A 27,640-nucleotide genomic window follows, 5' to 3' on the forward strand; every position below is an offset into this window, starting at 1 on the left:
TGTGCCACTCTTCTGCTGCTGTAGGTGGGCTTCTCCGTGCTGAATCGCAGTGGTGGGGCCCCTGTGACTCTCGACCCCCTGCTCTCTATCACACACCAGTGCCTGAAGCCCTTAGAGTCGTTGATGAAGTGTGTGGAAATGGGCTGGATGACTATAGTAGTTGGACCAACAACCAGTGGAAAGACGAGCCTGGTGAGACTGCTGGCCCTGCTGACAGGACACCGTCTCAGGGTCATGGCCATGAACAGTGCCATGGACACCACTGAGCTCCTGGGAGGGTTTGAGCAGGTAGCACCAACCACCGTCATGTCTGCAACGTGTCCGCTACTACAAAACACGAGAAATCAGTTTAATATTGCCTTCTTCTCCTTAATGCAGGTGGACATCATGCGTCCATGGCAGCAAGTGTTGGAGTCAGTTGACTACACAGTTGCCATGGTAATAAGGCGCGGACTGATGTCTCTTGATGATGGTACCCAGGACACAGAGTTTCTGCTGCAGACATGGGGCGTGTTCTGTCAGTGGTTAAGGGAGAAAGGACTACAAAGACCAGGAGGAAGTGTAAACTCTGAGGCGCTGAACAAGTTGGAGGTCATCATCCTCCTCCTGCAGAAGCTAAACACCAAGCTTAAAGTGTTCACCGGTAACTCCCCAGTCCTTTCAGAGGAATTCACACTGCATTATATAAAGACTGCTTGGTCTTATCGTTCTGTGAGAGCTTATGTTGGGCCTTAACCAGGCGGGCTTTCCCCTCAGACATGTCCAAGCTGCAGACGGAGTTCACTCTGCTGAAGGAGCGTCTGGCTCAGCTGGAGGATGGCTGGACTAATGGGGGCTTCGAGTGGTTGGATGGGATGCTGGTCCAAGCCCTGCAGGCTGGGGACTGGTTGCTTATGGACAATGTCAACTTCTGCAGGTACCATTTAGAACTGCAGCTCTAGAAATATCCTCCTGATCTGCTAGACTGGAAAACCCCAATAAACTAATGTTGAAATTGTGGCAGCAACTAGAGTATAATTTTATTCATACTTCTATCTGCCAGATCGGCATAGAGAATGCTTTTTGTATTGAGTTGCCCTGATCAGCTGATTAGACTTCTTTGGTTAAATCTATAGTGGCCTGCTAGTCTGAGCCAGTCTGTAGCAGAAGATAGGTGATCAGTTCAAGATGATGAATTTATCAATAGCTTCAAAAGCCGTCAGTTTGGAGCCTAGCACTGATCCTGCGTTCTTTACTCAGCGCATCTGTCTTAGATCGCCTCAACGCCCTTCTTGAGCCAAATGGATCGCTTTCCATCAACGAGCATGGCATGATCGATGGCAAGACTCCCATAATCACCCCACATCCTAACTTCAGGTTAGTAATGAAGGTCATTTAGAGGTTCTGGTGGTTCCTAAAGTCTCTGCAGTGTTCTGTGTTCAGCTGATATTTCCTGACCGCGCAGGCTGTTCCTCACCATGGACCCCGGTCACGGGGAGCTGTCCAGAGCCATGAGGAACAGAGGGGTGGAGGTTTACATCCCAGGGGAACATGAGGGAGTGTGCTGGGACACACTGGACCTAAAGGTTCTGCTCCACTCTGCTGGTGTGACAGGGGACTGTGTGTATGATCTACTGATTGAAATACATAAAGGCATCAGATCTGCCATCTGGGGTAGGCCTTGCGACCCTGACGGGTAAAAATCGACTTCCCCTCCAGTGATGGATGAGGATTTTTCAGACCCTCTTGTCTCTGCCTCTCAGACTCGCCGGCCGGTTCTGTGGCGTCCCTTCTCCACGCGGGCTCCCTGCTGTCCTGCCAGCTGCAGAGAGGTGCAGATCTGCGCGGTGCCCTGCGGCAGGCCTGTGCTGAGGCGTACTCATTCTCTCAGCGCACTGCTGCCAATCAGAAGGTATCACATTCCTGACACAATGCATTCAGATCACACTCTTACATCACAGACAGCCGGGGCTGGGAAAAATCTGCCTGCTAGCAGATTTTACAGCACAAGGTAGGCTGAACGATCACATTAAACAGCACTCACCCAATCAGGGCTCTAAGTGCTTCATTCAGATGCTGGTATGATCATAAGCCGCCTGCTCACGTTCAAGCCTGGTTTGGCTGAATGAAACTATTCTGCCAAGAGGTGTGGACACATTCACATGTTAGGTCTGTGAAATTCTTACATTTTCATATAGAATCCACTTTAATTGGGATTTTTTCCCCTTTAATTGAAATAATTACTGAGAAAATGCATTTTGTATTTAGGTAGTTTATCATTTAAACATTTAAGAAAACAGAAAACTAGGACAAAAAGAAGACACCTATAAGCAGACAAGTGTTTATTATAGCACGCTACATATCAGGATAAGAGAGGCTAGACACTGCAAAGCACCAAGATGTTATTTCTGACTTTTAAAGAATGGTTTTGGATTGGAGGTCATGGAACAAGGTAGTTGTTTAAGATCTAAAAGCTGCTCTTCTCTTCCAGCAATCCCAGCAGGTGATTGAGCAGCACTTGGCCTTCCAGGATGCAGGGGATTGGGGTAATGGACTGCTGTGTGCCGGGGTCTGGCCTGACGCCTTCCCCTCAGCTCTTCTCACCACAGAAGACTCCTGCTTCTCCTCTGTTCTGAGAGACGGGCAGGTCCTCCTGTTCTGCCTCAACTCCCTTAGCCTGCAGGGAAAACGGTAAAACTGAGCAGGGAATGTAGTGTGCGTTGAACAAAAAGCAGAGTTAAGTCAGTCCTACAATATTGGAACAAAGATTACTTAGCTCTGAAACACCAGATTAAACTCTGGCTGTAGTTGCATGACTGCTGATGGTGATTGCTGCATATATTTTATTTTTTTATTTTATTTTTTGGGAGGGTGGGGGGTTCTTCCTGGGCGGGTCTCAATTCACCCGGACAGGCCGCCAAGGTAGAGTCTATGTATGGAAAACACTGCAGTTAAAACAAGCCAAGGAGGTGGTTGACATGAATATCAAATATGAATCAATATATTTCCATGCTTCCTATCAGCCCTACTTTCTTTGCTGCTGTGAACCTTTGGGTTTAATTCAAAGGAAGGATGAAAACCTGGGCATTTGGACATGGATGTTGTGTAGTGCTCCTGAACTACATCATTGCTTCCAAAGCATCACATTGACCTGGGGGTGACGGCTGTCCTAAGTGGTTCACCACAGAGCAGCTTAGAGGGATCCTAAAGGCTGATTTCAGGCTGCTGTTCTTCTGTCCATTCAGCTGACTGTCTGAATGACTCCTTAAATCATGCTAATACAGACATTATTGTGTCCTGCCAGAATACCCCTTCAGATACCTAAATGTAACAAGATATTACCTGTTTCTGGTCTCCTTGAGTGTGACAGTTGTGATGAGACTCGCTGGGTTTGTGCAGGAGTCGTCCAATGAGACTGAGGGACCTGCAGCAGGCCTTGCAGAGCAGCGGAGTCCACGCGGACTGTGTGTTTTCTGGAGGAGTGGAGGACATGGAGGAAGGAGACGCTCTCAGGCTCATCCCCACAGCAGTGAGGCTGGTGACGGAGAGGGCATCCCATGGGGATTGGATCCTACGTGGCAGCTGGCTCTCCAACCTGGCGAAGAGCTACAAATACCTACCTGGTTTGTTACTTTGTGTACAAGATCACACACGGCACACCAGAGGTTATTATTTCAGATAAAAGCTGGACTGTCTGAACCCGGAATGACAGTTAACAGGCAGGGTCTGTTGTGTGGAGAGATGTCCTTGTAGAGAGCCTCAACAGATTTTCCATCAGTGTGCACAGTACTCTACATGACAGCTACTTTCCTAGCAGGTCCCATGTGCCTGCATGTGACAGATCAGACCCAATCACCTAATTCAACTCTCCATTTCTTCTCGGCTAGAGGTAAAACTCTGTAATGTAAACTGTTTCAGACCCAGCGCTGGTCCAGGTGGAAGCGGGGAACCGAGCTCTGAAGGCCGTGTTTAGCAGTAACCTCGCTGTAAAGGGGAAGACGCTGGCAGAGCTGCTCCAGCCTCACAGCAAAGGTAAACGCTCGTCTCATTGTTAAGGTGTGTCATGCAAGCTGCTCTTTTAGCATTGTTCTAAGCACATTTTCATTAAAACATCGGTAGAGCCCGATCCTGACAAGCAACCCAAGGGTTGTGTTTCTAGCTTGCGTCATCATTTTACATTGAGCTGCGTTTAGATTGGGATCGTTGTTCTAAGTGTGAACCCTGATTTCATGGTACCCTCTGAAATGATGTGCTGTTTTAGTTGGACATAAGTCTCACTGCAGAAAAAGTTCTGTTGGACCCATGAGACTCTCAACGCCACCACCATTTCTTCCTGTGGAACAAGCAGAGCCGTTGCACTGTATATCTCATTAAAAGCAGAGTTTGCACCCGTAATGACTGTCGGGTATGGTCTCCTTCCAGATGAATACAGGATTCTGATGGACATGCGCTGGAACAAACAATATCTGGACATTTTGACCAACAAGTGCAACTTTGAGGATGAAGAGCGCTACATGGAGTTTCTAGAGGCTCTGAATGCAGTTGCAAACAGGTGGGAGGGCCGACCTAGTCCCTCGTTGATTGTGTATTAACAATTTCAGTTAAGTTATTTAAATGCTGATCTGATATTTCTGCAAACTGTAGTTTAAAACATATATAAAGCCAAGCCAAAAAGCCTGGTAGCAGCTGCTTTGTGTTATAGGATCCTTCTGCTGATGGATCGGGAGGAGAAAGCCGTCACCTGCTCCTCCACCATCAGCGCAGCTCCTCAAGATACTGCTATGAGAGTAGCCACAGCTTTCAGCAGAGGTGACCGTCTCCAGCTTCTGCATTCCTCCCCTAATATCAAATATTAAAATCCCTTTCTGAAAAGTTCTGTTTCTTCTCAATACAGGAACCATAGATATCAGTCAGCTGCCTCACCCCATGCTCATGCACCTGCGGCCTTTCTTTGACCTGTGGGACGCCTACGTCCTGCAGGCCGTGCAGAGCGGACAGCCCTACATCTCTGATCACGTCATGTTTGAGGTCAGCATTTAATTCACCGCTCTTCACGTCTATCTACAGCCACTGATGTTGATGAATCTGTTAATACCGCTGAAAAGATTGTGATGGTGGCGCTCCTCGACCCTGGTGATGAGGTCATTTCAGAGTAGGAACTCTTTTCTAAGAAGGACGGTTTCTGAACTTTGTGTTGAATCCATGCTAAAAGTGTACATACAAAAAAGCAAACAATAAAAAATAAAAATTCAGAGTTATAAAACCACGCGCACCCACACCAGCACGCAATTTCCCTTTATAGATCCCAGCTGTACCTGAACGGTTGCATCCCAGGTTCCGCCTCAGGTTCTGCCCTCTCCAGGCCCAGATTCAACCAGAAATGATCAATGCAAAGCGCCTGAATGTTAATGTGTATTTGAAAAAAAATTACCATGGTGATGTGGTAGCCACGGAGAAAAAGCAAAGAAACTCAGGGAAAAATTCACTGAGAGGAGTCAAATAAATGTGTAAATCAAAGTTAAAAGCACACATGTTACCCGCATTAAAAGAACTCATTAAAAATTCAACCTGATTGCTGTTTTAAATGTCGGAAGACAGCCGAATTCCTCTGAGGCTGAGCGATTAGATCGACATTCAGAGAGGAGCGTGACCAGGAGGAATGACGGCTTTCCCCTACAATGATAGAGACTGTTCAGCTACCACCCTTACCTTGACACTGCGGTTTTCCTGCTGCTCATCAGATCCTGCAGCTGCTCCGCTGGCGCGATCATTTCTGGGACGTGAGCATCAGGCTTCAAGCTGACTCTGGGGGCGTCTCTGTGCTGTCTCTGCACTGGCAGTGGGTTCAGAAGCACCTCATCCTCCGCCTCCCTCAGCTGCTGATGGGAGACACAGGCACAACTTTGGAGTAAACATTTTTCTTATCCACTCTTCCTTTCCTGACATTTGCAGAAAGACAATCTTTATTATTGTTTTAATGCCCACATTTTTCTTTTCTCTTCTCAGGAGGTTGTTGCATATGCTGTATAATCCTAATAGTGTAATTCCTACATGTTGCTTTCTCTGTATTTCAGTGTTTAAACTACTGGTTGTTGTTGCTCTACTTTGCAGAGGTCAGCAGGACTTACAGGCAGTCTCAGCAGCCATTCAGAACAGTTTATCCGCTCCCATGTCTGTGGCTGCTGCTCTGAAAGGCATCCAGCGATCTCTGGGAAAAGCTCTGCCTTTCAAGGTGTGGGAACCTCTGCTTATAAAGTGTCCTGTTCACTGTTTCCTAATATTAATACATGGTTGGATCAGTCTGTGAAAGCATATCCCTCCTCTTTTCCAGCTGGAGTCTGTTGCTGAGTGTGCTTCTCGGCTCAGGCTCCTTAGTAAAGCTATGGATGTGAACGAGCTCAAGCTGGACAGCTCTATTAGCTGCTTTAACCAGGAAATTATCCGAATTCAGGGCGCTGGACTGTGGCTTGACATCAAAGAAAGCCTCCTTGAAGCATCGGGTCTGGTTCTGTCAGCAAACAACCAGCTGGACCCACAGAAGTCTGGTAAACTGCATTTTTCTCTCTTTCTCGCTCTATTTATCTATCTATCTATCTATACATCTATCTATACATCTATCTATACATCTATCTATCTATACATCTATCTATCTATACATCTATACACACACAGTGTGTACTGTTAAACTGTTCTCTCAGTCTGACTTCCTGAAACAGTTCCTGTACGTGAGGAATGTTTCGTACCAGATGAGAGACCACGAGTAGTCTGAACGGAGACAAAATGGTTTAAACGTTAGCAGAGCATCCATCAGTTTTAAACAGTTCCCCGTCTTGAACTTTTTTCTTTAGGTTTCACATTTTCCCACCAGTGCCAGCAGAGGTTACATAGTGGACATTTCTTACCTGAAGTTGGTGTATTGTAGCAGTTGTTCCTGTAGAGTCCTTCAAAATTAATTCCACTGCAGACGTCAACTTTTGTTCCACAGCACATGTTCATGCTGAGAGAGTTTGACTTTAACATTTAGGAGTGCCATTGTTACTCGTTGACTTGAAACAGTACAGCTGAAACTTTTCAGCCCTACTCCGTGAGTTACCACCAACACATTTAGATCAGTTTAGCTTGCCTTAAAGTCCTCTTATTTCTGTTAATTGAAATATCCACATGTCCAGGATAGATCATTTGTAAATAATACGTGCCCTGTAAATGTTGGGCTGAGCTCTTCTAGCTCAAACCCCACTGTTTGCTTTTCTCATGGGGGATCATTGTGTAAACATTGTGAATTAGTCTGTAAAAACCTCTTAAATATATAATTTTACATTTTAGGGAATTTGTTGGAAACATATTATTTTTGTTTGCAATATTTCACATTTAACTACATTTCTGTTCTTTTGGAATTGTCCGTAATTGTTATATAATTGCACCATGGCGGGAATGCTCACACTAAACCATCCCGATGTCACCCTATCAGGGATACTGGAGAAGCTGCTGCTGTGTGTGGAGCAGCAGCAGTGTCGCATGACCGCCAAGGGACTCTCAGGGGTCAGAGCCACGCCTGATGGAGAAGAATCAGGCGCCGGAGTCCGCATGAGCAGAGAGGAGCTGCTTCAGCTCAGGGGCAAGACTCAACTGTGGCCTCTGATGGAGGGGCTGTCAGTTCTCAACCAACTGCGACTCAGCACAGATCTGCTGCACCTGGCTCTGTCTCCAGGGTAACCTTCTGACTTTCCCACCGCCAAAATAAAACTCAAAAGGTGACTTTGTTGGAAGCTATTGAGGTTTCTCTTGTTGATCCCTAGTGACCATAGCGCTGAAGACTGCTTACGCCGGGAGCTCTCCAGACACCTTCGTTTCTGCCTTCAGTCAACGTCGATGAATGTGGGGCAGTTGCAGTGTCTGTGGTTCCTGCTGAGCAGTGACGGGGTCAGTGGGCCAAGGGCCGCATTTCCTTACCATCCGGGGATCACAGAGGCTTGTTTGATTTCATTCCACCTGTGTGTTAAGAAAGAGACTTTAGTTTAGTATCCAGTAAAAGAAAAATAAAGCAGAGTTAATTAGCTTTGTATGAGACAGAGCCAACCGACGGATTTCTGCTGTGGTTTAAATCTTTTAAAGTTGGTCGAAGAAACCGGATTCCTACATAGTCTGGAAAAGTAGAAAGTAATATTTGACCATTTTAGTTCTGGACAAGTTTATTTTTATCAGAATTGAACCAGGTAAAGAGCTTTCCCGTATTGATGTATATTAAGGTGACATCCTTTATCTTTTCAGTTAGTTTTCATATAAACTGGGATTTCAAAAATCTGAAATTTTATGTTATCTATTATCTGGACCAGTTTTTTTCTCAGCACTATAGATTTTAGTAATTTAGATGAAAGAAGAAAGTTTAAATATAGCCCTTTAGCACACTTAAAGGAAGATGACAGAATGATGAGTGAACAAGGTTTACTTGGGGAGCCTGGGAAGACAGAAAATTCTGATCCTGTAGAAGACTCACTGAAGCTCAACGGTAATGTTTGTTCTGAGGGAAAGATGAGTCAGCAGTAGTAGTGATGTCAAAGAACATCTTGTTCATCACTGATCCTCCATCCATTCATCCATTTTCCAAACCGCTTAATCCCTCATGGGGTGGCGGGGGTCGCCAGACAGGTCGCCAGTCTGTCACAGGGCAACACAGAGACAAACAGGACAATCAACCATTCTCACACACACTCACACCTAAGGACAATTTGGAGAAGCCAATTAACCTAACAGTCATGTTTTTGGACTGTGGGAGGAAGCCAGAGTACCTGGAGAGAACCCACGCATGCACAGGGAGAACATGCAAACTCCATGCAGAAAGACCCAGGGTTGGATTTGAACCCAGAACCTTCTTGCTGCAAGGCAACAGTGCTACCCACTGCGCCTTACTGATTCTCCTTATGGGAAAAGTATTTCTTGATGGCAGTAGCCCTTTTTCAGGACAAATCAGAATCAGAACCAACTATATCTGCTATGATTGTGGGTAGAAACAAGGAAGTTGACTTTGGGTTCCGATGTTTGCATCGTGTGAAAAAACAGGCAGAGAAGCAGGATAGCAAACTGCAATCTAGACCTACAGATGTTTTTTTCCATACATATCTGTAAGTGTATGTATGTGTATAAATGTATCTGTATATATATACATTCAGCAGGAGCTGCTGCAGGAAGTCCAGTCTCTGCTGAGCCTTAGAACAGATGGAGTCAATGTGTGAGGACCATCTCAAGTCCTGAGAGTGGTTCTTAGGAACCAGAAGTGATCCATAGTAGACAGAGTTGTTGAGGAGGAGGATGGTGTGGGCAGTTCTCCTGAAGTCCACCAACATCTCTTTTGTATTTACTGGGTTTAGCTCCAGGTGGTTCTGGGCGCACCAGTGGACCAGCTGATCCACCTCCTGTCTGTATTCAGACTTATCCCATCCTGCATTTCTGCGAAGCATTAAAAGTCATTAAATGTGATTATTGGTGGCATTATTTTTTTCTAAAAAAATACGGTCATAAAAACAGTTTCGTCAGATATATTATCAGATATAACTCATTCCGCGTGTTTGCGCTGAAGTGCTTCCGCTCGAGGCGGAGAAAGATTTAGAGAATGGGGAAAATGCAAATTTCAACGAAAGTGGATGGAAAACGAGGAATTCAGGACATGGCTGCAGCCTGTCGACGGTAAAGATGACGAAGGATTTTGCCGTGTTTGTAAAAAAATTAAGCTGCACAATTGGTGTCAATGCTTCACGATCTCACATGAAGAAGCCAGTGTAGTCCAGGGTGTATGCGGGTATGCGGCGTATCCCCACTTATTTTTCAGTCAGAATTCCGTATACCCACTTCTGGGGCGATATTTGTGTCTTTTGTTTAGGCGCGCAGTGAGACAGGTATTCTATGGCAAGCCAATGGGGCCAATTATCGTCCGTACAATAACTCGCAGTTCCAACCCATATTTTACACAATCGCTCGTTTTTTACGGCACCGCGCGTTCTGGCTGGAAACGCGCGGTGACGTAAAAAACGTGCGCTCACGTAAAATACGTGCGGTGGCATTAATAACGTTTGGTGCCGTTTTTTGCATATTATATTATCAGGAGGTTGTCTTTTATGTGCTCAGCCACTAGATTTAAAGGTGTTTTACCCAATAAGAACACTGCAGCACCAGACACAACCAGGAGGTCCCATCAGTGATGGTATAGTTTCATGCTCACTTTGCATTCTTGGAAATTTAATATGTTTAGACTGGCCACTGATGATTCAAATCACAAAAAAGTGGTAGACAGACGTTTAAAAATTTACTTCAAACATTTATTCTCATGAATTTGGGCTTTCACTGCCATCTGCTGTCGTATGAGAGTAACTACAACTTGACGACCATAAGCTTTTTCATATTTCTTTTGTCATTTTAAACATGAAACTACCAAAGCACAAGTCAAGTAGTAGAACTAAATGTTGAAAAGAAATTAAAAGCTAAATAAAATAAACCAGGTCACTTAATAAAGCTGCATTTTCTGTATGCTTTGTATTTATATTCACATGATAATATTTTCAGAATTAATAATAACATTTCTGTTAAAGATTTAATTTATCTTCTGCACCAAGGGCATAAGTAGGGAGAACAAGCAAAATTTTGTGTAATATCAGACTTTATTATTGAACTAAGCAGGATTTAGACAGGATCAGAAAGGAAGGTGCATCTTCTTTCTGCCTTTCCCCAACGATCAGGGACCTCCTGGTTGTGTCTGGTGCTGCAGTGTTCTTATTGGGTAAAACACCTTTAAATCTAGTGGCTGAGCACATAAAAGACAACCTCCTGATAATATAATATGCAAAAAACGCCACCAAACGTTATTAACGCCACCGCACGTATTTTACGCGAGCGCGCGTTTTTTACGTCACCGCGCGTTTCCAGCCAGAACGCGCGGTGGCGTAAAAAACACGCGCTGTTTTTACGAGCATTAAAAGGCATTAAATTAGGGTTACTCATTCCTGTATAAACCCTGGTGGTGTTATCAGGATCCTGGTGTATGTCCCTGGCTAGTAGAGCTGGCGCAGGATGAAGTGTTGGCCCAGGGTGACGGTGTCTTCTGCCCATCTGTTTGCCCAGTAGGCAAACTGCAGGGGGTCCAGCAGGGGGGCTGTGATCTCTTAGGCGCTCAAAGGATTTCATGACTGTAGACCTCAGGGCCATATTAGCATAGTCATTTAAACCAGTGCTGGTCCGTTTATTGAGGACAGGGATGATGGTAGATCGGTTGAAGCAGATGAGAACTTTACACAGGTCTAGAGACTTAAATATGTTGCTGAAGATGGGGGACAGTCGGTACATATTCCACTGTTACTCTACCAATATCATGCTGTCATGCCGTCTAAGACATAAACAAGTTTGAAGCGTAAGTTTGTCTTCAGATTCTCTGGGTATCAGGTTAGTAAAGGATCTGGGAGGTGTCAGGGTAAAAAACTCATCAGTTGGTTTGCCCTGAACTGAAAGGTTAAGCTGTGGGTCAGACAGCACAGCTCGGTCAGTCCAAGCTGGTTCCATTGGTGAATACTTTACTACAACTTGACATCTCTTGGTGCTGGGATACTACTAAACTGTACAACGACTGCATTAAACCCTGTCTTCAAATATGAGGATGTTAATTGAGCTCTAATGGAACCAACAACTTAGTTTAAATAGAACCCAACTGCCCTGTCAGCTTTTGGGCTTAGCAGACATCATCAGTTCATCATTCATCATTGTCACCCTAGATCAGAATTCTTGCCATGATAACTTTCCCCATGATCACAGTAAACTATATGATAATTTTCTCTTTGTAAAGGCTTAGTTTATTACTTCCATACTGGAAACCTCTGTTTCTCCTTATTGTCTCTCTAATGTCTAGTTGCAGAACATACAACAGTAATGAAAGTGTTAGAAGTTCCATGTAGCCTGATGGCCTAATTGTTGCTCCGACACTAATCTCAGAGCAAACCCTACTCCTTGTCTGCAGCTGCCTGAGAAGCTGCCCTTGGTGTGGTGTGAACTGCTCTCGGAGGCCCTGGCAGCCCTTTGGACCTGCAGTGTGACATCAGATCCTAACCGCTGGCTCACATGGGACCCCGTGAATCCAGAGACCCAGCCGGGTCCGAAGCTGCATCCCGGAGCAGAAAACGCGGTCTGTCGATCTCACCAAAGATGCCGACCAGGAAAATCAGATCCCTAGCAGGTTGTTGAAATATGGCTGATGATGCTTTCAGGGCCCAGCCTTGCTGAGTAAAGCAGTGTGGTCCCACTGCATGCTGGGAGTGCTGAACAGTAGCGGGAGCGCTGGTCGGTGGGAGCCCAACGCCGAGGCCCTCCTCTCCTCATCTCACGTCAGCCTTGGGGAGTGGAAGGAGAGGATGCAGCAGCTGGAGGTCTTTTCCTCTGTACTGTGGGACAACATGGCTTTCCCTTCTCTGGCACATTTCAGGTACAGCCCAGCATTTGGTGCTCCTCATCTCAACTTTATCTTGCCTGACTTTGATGGTAACCATGTCTCCTTAGGAGTACAAACCTTAGGCTGCAGGGTGCAGTCCTCCGTCGGCAGCTTCAGAGCATGGCCGACCTACTGCCTCCCAACCTACAGGAGGGCTACATGGAGAGCTGTGAGAGCCTGGTGGAGGACCCCCACCCTCTCATTGCTACCCAGGAGATCCAGACAGTCCTGAAGAACTTCCTGCCTCCGAACCTGCTGCCCGAAGGCCTGATGGCAGCGTGCACAGCCTGTCTCCAACAGTTTGTCCAGAGCAAAGCTCAAGGTGGAGACTCGCTGGCACAGTGCGGAGCTTTTTGGGTCAGCATGGGCCTCCTGCAGGTCCGGGTGTGGACGCCACAGACCATCTTTGACCCAGCAGTAAAAAGGGCCTACAAATTCAACTACGCTCAGCAGGAGGTCTGTCTGAAAACGGTTCAACATGTTTGTGTTCATTTAAACACAAAAGATGAAAAATAAAACCTCACACCTGTATTTAAGGAAATGCTCTACTATTTTCTTCTTGATCTGATATTATTTAAGCCCAAAACAAACCAAAAACTGACAGGTAGAGATACTCCAGCAAAAATGCGATAAAGTACTTTTACATGATGAGTAAAGAAAGTCGAACATTTTTCTCAACAAGACAAGTCAAGCGTTTCCTTGTGATCTGTTCCAGCTGGCTCTGCTGCAGGACGAGTGGAAAGCTCGTAGTTTCTCGTCTAAGCTGAAGACCGGAGAGGAGCTGAAGGAAAGCAGCACCACTGATGGCTTCCAGCATCCCAGAATCAGGTCAGAACCACATCCAGAGCAATCTTTGACATATAATTGCAATAATCCACGAGTGTTTTCACTGTTTTCAGCTTAGCCTCACGGCCGTGGTGGGAGAGAATAGAGATCAGCTAGTAGGGAACCCTCGGGTTCAGGAGGAGTTACCTATTTTTTGTGTCCTGTCTGGTAATGTAGCATTAAAAGTTATTGTCTTTAATGCCAAAAAGAGCCCGACATATTTTACTTTCACTGGTGTGGCCTTACTTCTGTCGCCATAGCGCTCCACTTGATTTGTATATGCTATAAGCTTTATTAGATTTTATGCTGGGACTATTTCATGTTAAATAGACACAGAAACAGGAAAGTAAAAGAGAATAAAAGGACAGAGAGAGATGAGACAAAATGCTAAAAGGGAGAAAAGGTGAAAGAGGAGAGGAAAGGGAGAGAGCAATATAACATCCTCTAAGTCTGCTTCTACACCTGCAGAGAGATATATAAAAAGAACAGCAAAACCAACTGATAAGGTAAAAACAACCAACGCCTTGATACCATCATGGGCCAACGGTGGCACAGAGGTTACAGGGTTCGTCTTGGAATTGGCGGGTTGCCGGTTCGATCACCTGCTCTGACTATCTCTGTCGTTGTTTCCTTGGACATTGCCTGCTGGTGGTGGTCAGAAGGCCCAGTGGTGCCGTTGTATGGCAGCCTCTCTCAGTCAGCCTGCCCCAGGGCAGCTGTAGCTACTAAGATAGCTCACCACTTTCAGGGTGTGAATGTGTGTGTAAATGGGTGAATGACTAAAACTGTAGTGTGAAGCAAGTACATACCATTTACCATCTTTAAAGACTATACAGTATTATTTAATACGACAAGTGTAAAGTGACAGCTAAAGATAATAACAGGGGTATAGAAGTGAATCTGTAAGCACCTGAATCCACGCACCTGTAGGTGTTTGCGAGAGTGCACTTGTGTATGTAAGGTTTATCCATGAGAAAATGCTCAATAGTGGTTGTGGCCAAAGACCTGCAGGGACCCGAAGGGACCCCCAGAGCAAAGGTGGGACCAACAGAGGCAAAGCTGCCTCCCCATTCCAGGGAAGAGCAGAGATGGGCCTGAAAAAACCCTCCAACAGTCACAACACCGGAGCCACAGGGACAAGTGGGTATGCTTGTGGGGCCGGACAGAGCCACGGGAGCCCAGGCCCTGCAAAGCAACCGTCAGGAGCGAGCTGGTGCCCGCCCGAGTGCCCAGTCCCGGACACGAGGACCACCAATGCACCAGCAGGCCAAGGAGTTGGCCAACGGAGGGGAGCAGGATGGGGGGGGCTCCACACTTAGTGGAGACCTGAGATGTCCCAGGAGAGGCGGCAGACCAGTTGCTGTAAAGTGCTGCATTAATTAGAGCAGTTGAACTATTCTGGGCTTCTGTTGATGAGCGTGGGTGAAATGAAGCGGCAGATCGACAGCTGCACTAGGACAGAGTCAGTAGGGAGGGGGATGTGCAGCGACCGTGTAGACAAATTCAATACAGCTTTATTTCAAAATCACTTTAAAGCAAACAGACCAAAGTGCTGTACAGATTAAAAGCAAATAGACATAAAATCCAAATAAATAAAATCATAGTTTAAAACCTAAAACCATTGGGTATTAAAAGAAAAAAGTTGAGTTCTTAAAAAAGATCTAAAATCATCTGTCATGATTTTTAGGTGTTTGGCCCACATGCAGAACACAGTCGGGAGACAACTAACAGTTAACGATGTTTATTTAAGGCTCAAAGGTACATGAGTGTTGTACTCTCTGAGAGCAGCTGACAGTGATCGAGACGGCGGGATCGAAACACTGCAGGAGAAGAAAGGAACAGAATAATGAGAGTGAGTGCGGGAAATAAGCTGTGTGTAGCTATGCTTACCACCAAGTATGGGTAACCTATCCGAGTAGAGTGGAGTGGAAGAACGGATTCAGTGGAACTCTTACTCTTGGAGGAACTAGGTGACCGAGTGACAGGTGAGCTGGCAGGTGGAACAGAGGTGGGGAGCCCGAGCAGCACCACAGCAGGTAGCAGGGAACAGAGAGCAGCCGAAGGAACCTGGGTGAATCCAGGGAAGGGAAACTCTTGTCCATCTTGGTAATACCAGGGGGGGCTCAAGGGGAATGCCAGAGCAGGATCTGAGTGGCGGGGATTCAGGAATCTGTCTTCAGCGCTAGGAGAAGCAACCAGTGAGTAATCCAAGGCGCGAAGCGAACTATGAAAAAACAGGAGACGAGTTAGCACAGGGAACCAGGAACATAAGAAGCGCTGGGATGAGAAACTGTCGAGAGCCAGTGGCCACTAAGCAAACCACAACGATTTAACACTCCGGCGTCCTTTAGCTGACTGCAACCTGCTTTTAAGCTCCAAGCCGGAGCTGGCGAAATGAGCAGCAGGTGTGCACCACGCCCTCCTGTCAACTACAGTCACCTGTGAGGGAAAAAGAGTAGAGAACAGACATCGCTGCCAGCGCTGCCTACAGAATTGTGACACCATCATGGAGGAAGCCTGTCTTATGTGTAGCAGCAGGATATTCCCAGCCTGGCCAGTCAGACTCACACCATGTTCAGTACACAGCTCGTCAGTCTGGCTACTTTAAGGGCTAAAACAGATTGCGCTGCCCCACATCCGCAGCTATCTGATTGGTTCTAACCTGTTTCTGATGACCCCGTTAGTCTCGCCTTTGAAATGGGGCACTACCGGCTGCTTGACAGACTGAATTGCTGAGTTAATGGCGTAGCTCAGTCTGGCTGGCCAGGCTAAGGTATTCCAGCTTGGGAACACTTAGAGACATAGGTCACATTTGTCCTTTTGCTAACTTGACTTCAACATCCAGAGCAGTTAACGGGTCCTGCTAGTTTAGAGCTCACATGCATTTCTCCTACAGGACCTACGCCTAACGAACAGGTTCATTAGATCCAAAACAGGAAGCTTTCTGTCTGGGCTCAGCAAAAACAGAAGCTAAACTCAAGCTAAATGTTTGGTTTAATTTAGCCTTAAACTGCGGGAAAATGATAGCCATAAATATTTCTGCTGAACCTGGTAACACTGGTTGCAGTCGGCCCTTGCTTTTGGGACACTTCTCTTTTTTTTTTCATCCATCTATTTTCTATACCTGCTAATCCATTCAGGGTCGCGGGTGGGCTGGTGTCTGTCTCTAGCCTGGACTGGTGTGATGATGATGATGTGAAGTAATATGATCCTTGTGTTTGTAGGTATCTGTGGATCCGCATGCAGCAGGTGAAGGAGCAGATAGCAGAGTTGTCCAGGAAGCAGGCCTTCCGCCCTCGGGAGCCCCAGTATGGTCGGCTCTTCCAGGACCTGCATCATTACCTGGCCAGTATCGGCCACACGTCGGCTATTGAAGGCCTCTTGTCTCAGCTGCTAAAGGCCCTCCAGGACCCTTCATCGTTCAGGTCCAAGGCAGCGATCAAGGCTCTCCTGAGAGAGGAGGCCGTGTGGCAGAACTCCCAGCAGCGCTTCTGCCAGAAGCTGGTGATGGACTATCCTCTGTTCCCTGACCTGGTCGGCCCTGTCAGGACTGGACTTCTCCAGCTACAGCACGGCATGAGGCTGGTGGCCTCCCAGGTGGCTGCCTCTTTGACTCCTGTGCCGGGTCTGCCCAAGCTTGTGTCCTGCTTACTGGCCTTCCCCTCCGTCTCTCCCTGTCTCCCGTCTGACCTGACTCGGGCAGAATTTCTGTGCTCCAGGACCTGCATGGATGTTCTGCAGAGCCTCCTGAAACTTCTGCCCCATCAGGACCCGGATAATGTGATCCCCCAATCCTCCACTCTGCTACTGAATGCTCTGCTGTATCTCCAGTGTTTCAGCTTGTCCACAGGAGAGCTGAGCGAGGAAGCATGCAGCCTCTTCAGACACATCTGTCAGGTCAGAGTCCTCTTTCTGTCCAGCCTGTATTCAGTCATGTTTAACTAGCAGGGGTCCGGCTGGGTTCTCAGCAGGCATGTAAACTGTTTGATGTCTTACTACATGATGTGTGCCAGGCTGTGGTGAATGAGTGGGATAACCAGGAGAAGCGGAAGCAGGAACAGGAGCAGATGGAGGCCTCTCTGTACCGCAGCCGCAGCCAACTGCATGGGTCCGGCCTGACCGAAGACGAGCAGGAGGAGAGGGATTTCAGGCGCCAGTTCCCTCAGTTCAACAAGGTAGAACCAGACACAAACTCTCACTGGTCTGTTTATTACAACCTTTAACATTCTAGCCCCTTTTCCATTACAAGCCCTTGGATTTAATGCTCCGGGCTCTGGTTTCTTGGGGTAATCCAAGGTCTGAAGCTATTGGGGTTTCGTGTTTCCATCTGCTAAGGGCTATTTATGTAAAGCGGGTTATGATGTCTTGGGAAGTTGTGAGAAAAACTGCAGTACCACTCCGGTCCAGTGAGTAGCGGCAAACAGACAAAGGCAGACTGGTGGTTCATTCCATTTGCCTCAGAGGTTGGGACAAACAAGTGCAGACTGTTATCTCCGACAAGGGAAACTGCAACGAAGAAAGGTGGACAATAGGAAAAAAAACATGGACATTTGCAATGTTGTCAAAACAGTAAAATCTCTAACACTGTTCTAGGCGGTATTTTGTGCAAATAAACATTTGTACAGATGTAGCACCTGTATGACTGACTAAATGTTACATAAATAATAGAGAGCTGCTCCTAACAGTCAAAGTTTGAGGTTTTACTCAATGTTGCTGCAACTGCCAGTCATCATGAATACAGAAGTTTATGACCCGTAATACCGACTTTAGGGGCCGTTCCAGTTATATTTTCCGACCTGGAGGTACAGAATTCCAACCTCCGAGAACAAATAGAATGCACTGTGAGAAGCTGTATCCTTATCCTCCTGCCACTCATCCGAATGGCGGATAAAACAGGAAAAGAAAAGAAAACAGCAGAAGTTTTCCGTTCATAAAAAAATGGTTTGGTGTGTGCTGGGCTTCTGGCCATTACTGAGTGATATTGCATTCAGGAACGCAAATAAGGACTTTGACAGGCTGCCGCAGTTTAAATGATCCTGAAACTACTCCGCCGCGTCTGTGGCTCTAAATCATCTTACAGGTGATGATGGTTCCTGATTATTGTTTTCCGCTGTCATTTCAAGGATGTTCACAACAGAAAAGGTCTTTTCTCCTTCCCCTCAGCCTGTATCTTCTCCATCGTGAGCTTGCAAACGTGCAACTCACAAATAAACGTACTTTCAACTGTAATTATTTGGCCCACCCATTTTTTTTATTAGGCCCGGCCGAAAAGCAATTTCTGGCTACGCCACCGGTTGTAGGATATACGCGCTACGCAGATATGGCTGCTGCCTAAGAAAAGCAGAGCCAGGTGGTTCCGATCTGATTTAAGCTGTTAAATACAGGGCGCCCATCTGGGGTTTGTAAATGGTAAAAGAGTTTACAGTCCACCAACTTAGGTTTAGATGAAATGTCAGTCAGTTGTGTGTTTTCTGTGCACAAAAAAAATTAAAAGCCTCCATTTGATCATTAGTACCAAAATATCAGTCTAATTACAGAACTGTGGCAAAAAGTTTCCAATTAACCTGAAATGCTGAAAACATCCAGCCAAGGTTTTCATATTTGATATCTGGTAGATTCAAATATTCCCCACAAACTCACTAAATGCTTTATATAGTGACTTTTCAGCTATGACGAACAAACGGTCAGGCCGACTACATGCAACAGCAGCAGCATTTTTTTCTGGGATTTTCAGACCTGCTCAGAAAAATTCTGAATGTAGACATCTCTAGTTTTCTATTATTCAGCAAATCAGACTCCCTTCTCTTTAGCATGGAGATTTGTTTTATAGTCATCCTCTCTGTAGCAACAAAGCTAACAGTTCCCCTTAAAGGTTTCACTGACATGTTTTGACTTATACATTTATTTGGGACTATAGAAATAATTAATTTTAAAGGTGCGTTCACATTGCCGCGACAAAGTCACCACTCCTGCGTGCCGTCGCTCGCCTGACATCATCATCAGCCGTTGATCTAAAACAATGGCGCCATCTAGTGATGCTTTCACTTATCTACCACTCCAGCCTTGCCATTCACTGTTCTTTTGTGACGAGACACAAAAGTTCAGCTCTTTCAACTCCAACAACTGTCGCTTTGCATCTATCGCAGGTTTCTTGCGGCCCTGGCATAATTTTAAAATCGGACGCAAAATCGCTCATTTGGCGTCCCTAGAATGGCGTCTGTGGCCTCGCATGGCGTCACTTTGCGTCGCCTCGCTCTGGCGTGGCACCTGTGCACAGGGACATCATGTGGCTTGACACATTCGTGCTCAGTGTGAACGCACCTTTAGAGTTCTGACATCTTTGTTTAACTGACTTGGAGTTTGATGTCCCCATGGCAACCACATAAATCACCACACACAGATATGCTTCAGTCAGACAATAGTTGCTAGTAGTTTATGTGTCAGACTTGTTCTAGGATGCAAACCAGACTCTAAATATTCCATCCTGCAGTTACATTTTATGTCATGTCAGATTTGGTCAGACTCTCTTTCACTAAGAATAATGGTGTTTGGGGGGGGATCTGGGTTTCCTTTCCAGGACTTTGCAGATCTGTTGTCCCAACCCAGTCTGGAGGGCCCAGCTGACACAGAACTGGAATGTGAGGAAGACGACGCCCATCAGGGGGCGGCAGAGACAGGCACGCTGTCTGTCTCTGCCATGAACACAGTGGTCCAAGTACATCAGCGCATGTGTCTGGGTTACGCCCAATCACTCTGGTACCAGAGCACACCACCAGCCAACCACAGCAAAGAACACATCAAAGCCCTGATCTCATCCTATCAGATTGCATCCCCTTTGATGTCCCGCTTCTACCATCTGATGGGTTAGTACCGCTGACTTCTCTCGGTCAGACATTGAACAAAGAAGGTGGAACTTTCTAAGTTAAGAATGGAGCTGTCAACCTGTGTTTCCTACTTAGATTCAGAGCTGGATCTGCAGCTGACAGGCTGCGGCCTGTTGCTCTCTGCCCTCCTCCAGAACACGGTGAAGGGCTCTGGGGGTTCTGATGAGCTGGCCGTGTCACCAGAAGGACCTTATGACTTCTATCAGCAGCCTAACATGAGTGAGGCTCGCCTCTGCCTCTCTGTCTTGGAACAACTACGTGAGGCAGTGAAGCAGAGGCTGGAGGAATGGCCTGAGCACCCTTCTCTTGTCCAGGTCAGAACCACATTAAAACATGGCACCTTACAATCGTTTTGTGTGATCAAATATACTATTGTGCATCTTCAAAATTAGAAACAATACAAAAATAACAGAGTGTAAATGGAACACAAACTATAGGCATAAGTACAGATGCATTTAAGTAGGTGAAAAGATAACGTAAAGTCACAAAACAGAAAATTATGCTGCACTGTTTCTTCAGCCAGAGATTAAGCTGCCTTCCACGTGCTCATCGTCCTCTGGCCGGTTACTGATCTCTCCATTCTCTGGAAGAGTGTTGGCCCATTGGTGCCATGACAAAATACGTGCTGGCTGCCATCTCAGTGCCAACCTTTTCTTGGCAGGTTGAGCCTCTGATGAGAGGAGAGTCCTAGGGTAGGGTTGCTGTAAGCAGGAGCACGGCAAAAACGGAACTAAAAATAAGATAAATGTTCTTAAAATTAGTGTATTTGTCCTTGATTTGAGCAGGTAAATAAGATGATTTGCCAATGGAATAAGATTGCACTTAAAATAGAAATATTTCATCTCCATCATCTTATTTCAAGTGCAAGATGTCTAATTATCTTATTTTAGGGGTCAAAATACTCATTCCATTGGAAAATAATCTCATTTACCTGCTCAAATCAAGGATAAATACACTAACTTTAAGAACATTTTACTTATTTTTAGATCCGTTTTTGCAGTGAGTAAAGATGGTGACGATGGGGTACTGACCTGAGGCAGAACACTCAAAGTACAGAAAGTCTGGAGGAAGAGGAAGTAGAAGGCACACAGGAAGCTCTTCTTGAGCTATATATCATCAAGAATGACTCGGGCAAAACTCCAGACGTTGTCTAGCTCAGGGAAGAGATCTTCATCAACATACAGGATTAAACCACACCCTCACACACGTACCACCGTACATCCAGGTCTCTGAAAGACTGAAATGCAAGCAGAGCTGGTATGGAGAGGTCCATCACAAATGCGTTCCACACTGTTTAGTTATGTACGATGAATAGTCTGCTTCACAGCCATTGTTACGATGTGTTGGTCTGACACAAAAAGGTTTACGGGGTGGGAATACTTATGCAGGACGCTGCATGTTGAAGAGCTAAATATGAAATGAGGCTCCAGACCTGATGCCATGAAGGACCCAGCTTCATTGAGTCCTGCAGGTAAAGCTCCTCCTGTCTGTGTTCCACAGCTCACCGTGGTCATGGAGAGGATCATGTCTTTCAGCTTGGCCTGCCCTCTTGCAAAGTTCCTGAATGGTCTGGAGATTCTGCTCAGTAAAGCGCAGGTGAGCGATGTTGGCAAGATACTAGCAGGCTTTATGAGACCCTCAGAGATGGTTCCTGAGAGCCAACCTCGGTTTTCTGTCTACCGATTAGGACTGGGAGAACAACGCCAGCCGCTCCGTGTCTCTGCGGAAGGAGCTGGAGCCGGTCACCCAGCTCATCATCCAGTGGCGCAAACTGGAGCTGAAGTAAGATGAAAAGGGATCCAGGTCACACTGTTCTTGTAGGTCTGACCCTGTGAGCTCTTAACTGTTAATGGAACCCCACATGGTTATGTTTTAGTTGCTGGTCGAGTAGTCTGGACAATGCACTGCAGCGACACACTGAGAAATCCACCAAACACTGGTTCTCCATCTACCAGCTGGTGGAGCGATACCTAGAACAACAGAGAACCGGGGCTAGCGCAGGTAGGCCAGACTTTCAGAGTTCACTACATTGATGCAGCTGAACAGTTCTCCATCGTTCTGTATGCTGACCGCTATCTGTCTTTTTTTTCTATTTTATCAGATTCTAAGGACTATTTTCAAACTTTTTAACTTGTCAGGAAGTGTTGTTTGTTACATTGAGCTTGGACACTTTATTTCTATCGGAATATGCCTCATTATCTGTTAATCATTGCATAGTATTATCCCCCTTCTGATTAGTCTTAAACTGAACCTTTGTGCATTTGGAGGCTCATTCTTTGTGTTTCCATGGGCATCGATGTGTGCCTGTGTGTTATATGTGAACTCTGAACCCGTGTCTCACCAACATGTCACTATGGTTGCATAATGACAATAAAGACTCTCGATTCTAGGGAGCTAACTCCAGAGCCACCAGGTTTTTAGGATGGGGGCGGGGGGGGGTTCACGCCTGCGGTTAGTTAAAATGAACAGTTAATTATTTATATGTGGAAGTAAATGTTTGTAAATCCACATTGGCCTAATAAATATAAGGCTGTTTTTATGATTAGACTGAAAATCAGATTTTTATCTCTATAACCTTCTATTGGCAGCTCTGTTTATACTAGAGAGAGAAGGCTAGTGGATGCTTCTGAAAGTTCTCTTTGTCCCTGTGGTTGTCCCCACCAGGAGAGCAGGCAGAGAGCCTCTCCCTGTCCTCCGTGTCCTCTACTCTTGAAGCCTTCATGGAAAGCTCCACCCTGGGCGAGTTTCACACCCGTCTCAGAATGCTGCTCAGCTTCCACTGCCACCTCCTGCTGGTCCCCAACCTGCCGGGACAAGGTCAGTCGCCTCCCCTGCCTACACGCACAGCCGTCAGGCTGGAGAATTATGGTATGCATTCAAATACGAACCTCTTTGCCATATGTAAGGGTTGATGGTGTGTGAAACTATATGACTGTATAGTAAACGTTGAGCGTTATGCTTCAGTCTAAAGAGGACGTGGTTGGATTTGACTTCGTAAAGGGCCTTGAGATGACATGTGTTGTGAATTGGCGCCATATAAATAGAATAGAGTTAAATTTAGTTAAAGGCAAGTATGTCAGGTACATACGACCCTCTCAGTTTTAAATCTGAGAGGGTCGTATGTACCTGACATCTGAGAGGGTCGTATGTAACGGGATCTTTAATTTAAAGATCCCGTTAATGGGGAGTTTTTCTTTCCACTGTAGCATCATGCTTGCTCAGTATAGGGGATTGCTGCAAAGCCATGGACAATGCAGACGACTCTCCCTGTGGCTCTACGCTTCTCCAGGAGTGAATGCTGCTTGTGGGGACTTTGATGCAATCAACTGGTTCCCTTATATAGGAAATATTTGACCAATCTGTATAATCTGATAGAATTTGACTTTGTAAAGTGCGTTGAGATGACATCTTTAATGAACTGGCGCTACATAAATAAAATTGAATTGAATTGAAGATGGTTCTGAGCATCTCATGTCTGAAATGAATGAGTGAAACCCAGTTGGTGGTTCTGCCGTTTTCACTTCCAGAGTCTTTGCCCAGCCTGCTGTGGAACCTTCACAAGTACTACAGCCAGTTCTCCGAGGCTGTCCAGGGCAAGCTGGTCCAGCTCAGGCAGCCCATTGAGAAGGAGCTTAAAGTAAGAATGCATGAATTCATGCGCTGCCCCTTTAAGGTACTCCCTAAAGGCTCACTGACGAGCTCCACCTTTGTTCCCAGGACTTTGTCAAGATTTCCAAGTGGAATGATGTCAGCTACTGGTCCATCAAACAGTCGGTGGAGAAGACCCAACGGTATGTGATGTGGACAGACATGATTACGCCACTTTCAGTCTGATCATGGAGGCCTTTACCAGCTCCTCATTGCTCCCTGCTTTCCTCTAGCACGCTCTTCAAGTTTGTAAAGAAGTTTGAAGCAGCTCTTGCTAGCCCCAGCCTTGCTGCGCTGGTGGAACAAGGGAGCGGCGCAAACACGGACTCTGTGGTCGCTGGCTCAGGGGACGGCTCCATCCAACGGTTCCATCAGGTGCTGAAGGGCGCCATGCCTGGCCAGGGCAGAGATCTGCAGGTGAGTGTCCCCAATACGAAGGCCGTCTTTGACTATGACTTTGATTCTTGAGTGGTCTAATTGCATGTTTTTATTTCCATCTTTTACTTTAACTGGGTTTTAGAGTGAGGACCTCGAGGAAGGAGCTGGATCCTCTTCTTTACAGGCCCGGCTGCCTGTTTTGTTCCGGAGGATGAAGAAGATGTGCATCCAGCTGCTGAAGAAGAACTCAGTGCCTGAACTGGCCGAAGATCTGGACCATTTCACCAGTAAGATTCCTGCTTCTGTAAGATCAACGTTAGATTTGATTTGGTAAAATGACCAAATGTTCCTTAAAATAATTTCGATTTGACCCGACTTATGGAATACAAACTTATTCCTATCTTATTTTCCAGCTCTAATTATTTAACCCTATTTATATAACTAGACATATTTAATTTGTTTTCCCCCACCATGTATCTTGTTTTATATTCAACAAACAGTTTTTCCAATTTAGACATTGAAAGATGTCAGCTCAATAATTACTGTGCATACTTTTTTCCTTTTCCATTTTACTCAGTATTAGTTGACACAGAGTCAACAGACATGCTCTATATAATGTCTGTTAAACCTCATTGATCTGAATGATTAAATCCAGCTTAATGATAAATAATGATAAAAGAAGTTTTGTTTTATAACCATGGCATTTATTACCATTCATCCATGTTCTGGCGCTGCTTTCTGTCGTTAAGGACCATGGCGGGGGTTGGGGAGCGCTTTAACGTTTCATCCCTCAGGATCTTGGTGTCTGAGTAGAGGGCCACGCAAAGACATTGAAATAAGACACAGACCAGACCTACGTTGTTGTCCATAGTTGGACGTGAGAAACGTCAGTTTATCAGTATCATTTATTGACATTATCACAGTACATTTCCCAGTGTTGCTGCTTCCTGATTCCTTCTGAGGCCATCACTTCTAAAAATGAGTAAAGCTTGACAGGAAGTTAAAAAGCTATTAGAGCTTTAATTCAAACAAAGGCAGTGAACTGGAGGGTTCATCATTCAGATTACTCCATACTTTTTTTAATTGAGAAAGCTTCTGGGATAGGTAGCGAAACGTCTTCAAACCTTAGAAAAAAGTCCAGTTGTTTTGTTTTTTTACTTTTTTGGAATTACTGGGGGTCCAGAACTTTAGCTTCCTTAGCTGGACAGCTGTAGGGATGTAGGATGTTAATGGCCTTATGGTGATCATTTTAGTGTTAGCATGATTTACGGTCACATTCCACGCTAAAGTAGCCCTGCAGCATCAGGTTGCATACGGCCAGGACATTTTAATGATCTAGAGAAGCATCTGAAATGCTAAATAGGAGAAGCCCACAAGGCAGCCACAGTTTTCTGAGTGCAGGAAAAGGAGTAAAAGCAACTGGATGTTTTTAAAGTTCTGAATTAACCGGCACTCTGTTGTAATTTAGCAACTGCTTTTCCTCTTCAGGCGAGATCCTCAGCAACCTGCGAGAGCTGCAGAGCCTCGGCGTCAACACGGCAGCAACAAAAGAAAAGCAGAGGGCAGAGGTCAAACACATCCTTCAGCAGAAGCAGAGAGCGCTCTCTGACCTGTTCAAAACGCTCTCTGAAATAGGTTTGAGTCCTGCTTATCCATCTCCTTTGGCCTGTGTTGCTTCCAGTATGTCTGTGCTTTAAGCATTTCTTTTCCTGGTCAGGTCTGTCGTACCGGAAAGGCCTGACGTGGAACAGGACGGCAGGCCCAGAAAGCACCCTTTGCATGCAGCCACTGGAGATGAGCACCGCGCTTTCCACCGTGAAGAACCAGCAGAAGCTTGAGCGCCTGTAAACAGAGTCTATTTCGATGGACAAAAAGACATGAGCACGTCCATATGTGCTGTTTCTTTCCAAGTTGCCAATTTGTCTCCATATCTTATGTTGCAGGTTGTTTCCAGAGTTGATGGCAGCCTGGGAAGGATGTCAGAAATACTTTTATCGTTCCTGGGCCAGGAGAACAGCCCTGCTGACGGCTCTCCAACATGCCACTAAGGTGAGACACACCAACAGTAGCATGTTTTATCCAGGTTCATCTTAATATGGGCGCATCCAATAAAACAAGCAAACCGAACAGAATCCTGGCTGGTTGGATGAAGATGTGTGTAGGTCTCTGCTCTTTGTCTGGGAAACTGCTCTCTCTGCCCCAATTAAAGAACCAGTTCTGTTAAACAGCCTTTTTGTAGATTTTTAGACTGTATATGGTGCTGATACTAGTTGGCAAGATGAGGTTTTATGTGACCTATCATTGTGCATTTAGTAGTGTCTGCACAGGTCTGGATAAAAACCCGGTGGAAAAGGGATGAGTGGTGGATTCAAGGTTCAATCAAGTTTATGGTGCAATGCCGAATCTTTCCAGGCCTTGGTCTGAATGTTGGATCTAATTGTCCATCATGAATCGTCCACCTGCCCCTAAACAGAACCAGGCTCGTTCCAATGAGAAATTAGTGCTTGATTTTCAGTCTCGTGTTTTGTAAAGATTCAACCTGTTGATCTGGCGTTGATTAATCAATCTCTGATGGCTTTCCCTTGATAGTTGTTTCTATCGCACCCTGGAGGTTCTTGCATATGCTGCCCGCTCTGACTGTAAAAGATTCGATTTTTGATCAGTTGATCCCCTATCAGGGCCGATCACGCTTAAAATATTGGCTGATTCGGGTTTCTTGGTGCATCTCTGCAGAGAACATGTTTCTTACTTTTGCCTGGAGCACAGAAGTCAGGCAACAGAACAGAATGGACAGTCCTACAGACGAATAGTCATCAATTAGATGTGTTTTTATGAAGTAAAAACAAAAGTTTATTTGCCATCTCTTGCTGCCTTGGGAGCAATGTTATTAACCTATAACAACCTGACCCTAGTCTTAGAGCCATTGAATGCTCAAGTTCATCCAAAAGACCATGGCATGTTTTTATTTGCTTGTTCTTCTGCAGGACAAGCTCTGATCCCATGTTTCTTTGTGTTTTCCCGTCTCGCGTTGTGCGTCTCCACGGTTGCAGGAGCTCGGTGTTGGGAACATAGACCGCTGCAGAGGTTTTTCCTCTCACCTGTTTAAGCTGCTGCTCAGACAGAGGCATCGGCTGGCCGAGCTGACTGAACAGTGGGTCTCCCTCAGGTAAGTCCTCTGAGGCGCAGTGCTATGTTGGATAGAAACGGAAGCATACAGCACACAAGCACATTCTTGAGAGACTCCAACCCAGCGTCAAGTAAAGGTGGAGAATACGGCGCATTAAAGCAACCTGACAAGTGATGTTTCCAAAGCCCGCGGCAACCTCAGATGTTTGACACTCACAAGAAATAATATGCTGCTGGAAATGAGGTTCTGTGGCTATTGACCGCTGGCTTAGACAAGCAACCTACAACCTACATAGAGCTAGAGGACTTGATGATGGCTTTCATTTGTTGCTCTGCA

General features: G+C 45.9%; 1 protein-coding gene and 1 long non-coding RNA gene across 3 annotated transcripts in view; one reads left to right on the forward strand and one right to left on the reverse strand.

Annotated features, from left to right (window-relative positions):
* mdn1 (midasin AAA ATPase 1) overlaps positions 1–27,640 on the forward strand; it is a 98,482-nt gene that overhangs the window by 49,366 nt on the left and 21,476 nt on the right. For both annotated transcript variants that reach the window (XM_012853983.3, XM_021311403.2), the window contains exons 42-78: positions 25–288; positions 379–643; positions 757–916; positions 1,240–1,356; positions 1,445–1,653; positions 1,743–1,891; positions 2,471–2,670; positions 3,379–3,602; positions 3,898–4,011; positions 4,402–4,531; positions 4,682–4,788; positions 4,874–5,007; positions 5,721–5,887; positions 6,091–6,211; positions 6,311–6,524; positions 7,448–7,688; positions 7,776–7,899; positions 11,975–12,139; positions 12,222–12,436; positions 12,511–12,898; positions 13,158–13,270; positions 16,492–17,164; positions 17,281–17,442; positions 19,845–20,130; positions 20,227–20,465; positions 21,652–21,747; positions 21,839–21,933; positions 22,028–22,152; positions 22,816–22,968; positions 23,679–23,788; positions 23,869–23,942; positions 24,033–24,216; positions 24,320–24,464; positions 25,666–25,812; positions 25,895–26,021; positions 26,121–26,226; positions 27,228–27,343. In XM_012853983.3, the coding sequence (XP_012709437.2) occupies positions 25–288; positions 379–643; positions 757–916; positions 1,240–1,356; positions 1,445–1,653; positions 1,743–1,891; positions 2,471–2,670; positions 3,379–3,602; positions 3,898–4,011; positions 4,402–4,531; positions 4,682–4,788; positions 4,874–5,007; positions 5,721–5,887; positions 6,091–6,211; positions 6,311–6,524; positions 7,448–7,688; positions 7,776–7,899; positions 11,975–12,139; positions 12,222–12,436; positions 12,511–12,898; positions 13,158–13,270; positions 16,492–17,164; positions 17,281–17,442; positions 19,845–20,130; positions 20,227–20,465; positions 21,652–21,747; positions 21,839–21,933; positions 22,028–22,152; positions 22,816–22,968; positions 23,679–23,788; positions 23,869–23,942; positions 24,033–24,216; positions 24,320–24,464; positions 25,666–25,812; positions 25,895–26,021; positions 26,121–26,226; positions 27,228–27,343 (6,659 nt within the window). The remainder of the gene's footprint in view (positions 1–24; positions 289–378; positions 644–756; positions 917–1,239; positions 1,357–1,444; positions 1,654–1,742; positions 1,892–2,470; positions 2,671–3,378; positions 3,603–3,897; positions 4,012–4,401; positions 4,532–4,681; positions 4,789–4,873; positions 5,008–5,720; positions 5,888–6,090; positions 6,212–6,310; positions 6,525–7,447; positions 7,689–7,775; positions 7,900–11,974; positions 12,140–12,221; positions 12,437–12,510; positions 12,899–13,157; positions 13,271–16,491; positions 17,165–17,280; positions 17,443–19,844; positions 20,131–20,226; positions 20,466–21,651; positions 21,748–21,838; positions 21,934–22,027; positions 22,153–22,815; positions 22,969–23,678; positions 23,789–23,868; positions 23,943–24,032; positions 24,217–24,319; positions 24,465–25,665; positions 25,813–25,894; positions 26,022–26,120; positions 26,227–27,227; positions 27,344–27,640) is intronic.
* Positions 2,307–16,469, reverse strand: LOC110367052. Its single transcript, XR_002427186.2, has 7 exons — positions 15,707–16,469; positions 15,158–15,491; positions 7,802–7,968; positions 5,689–5,855; positions 3,322–3,585; positions 2,752–2,908; positions 2,307–2,656 (listed from the first exon to the last, which is right to left on the reverse strand). It is a non-coding gene; the product is annotated as an uncharacterized LOC110367052 (long non-coding RNA).

Source organism: Fundulus heteroclitus, chromosome 15 (assembly GCF_011125445.2).
Source record: "Fundulus heteroclitus isolate FHET01 chromosome 15, MU-UCD_Fhet_4.1, whole genome shotgun sequence".
NCBI classification, from domain to species: domain Eukaryota; kingdom Metazoa; phylum Chordata; class Actinopteri; order Cyprinodontiformes; family Fundulidae; genus Fundulus; species Fundulus heteroclitus.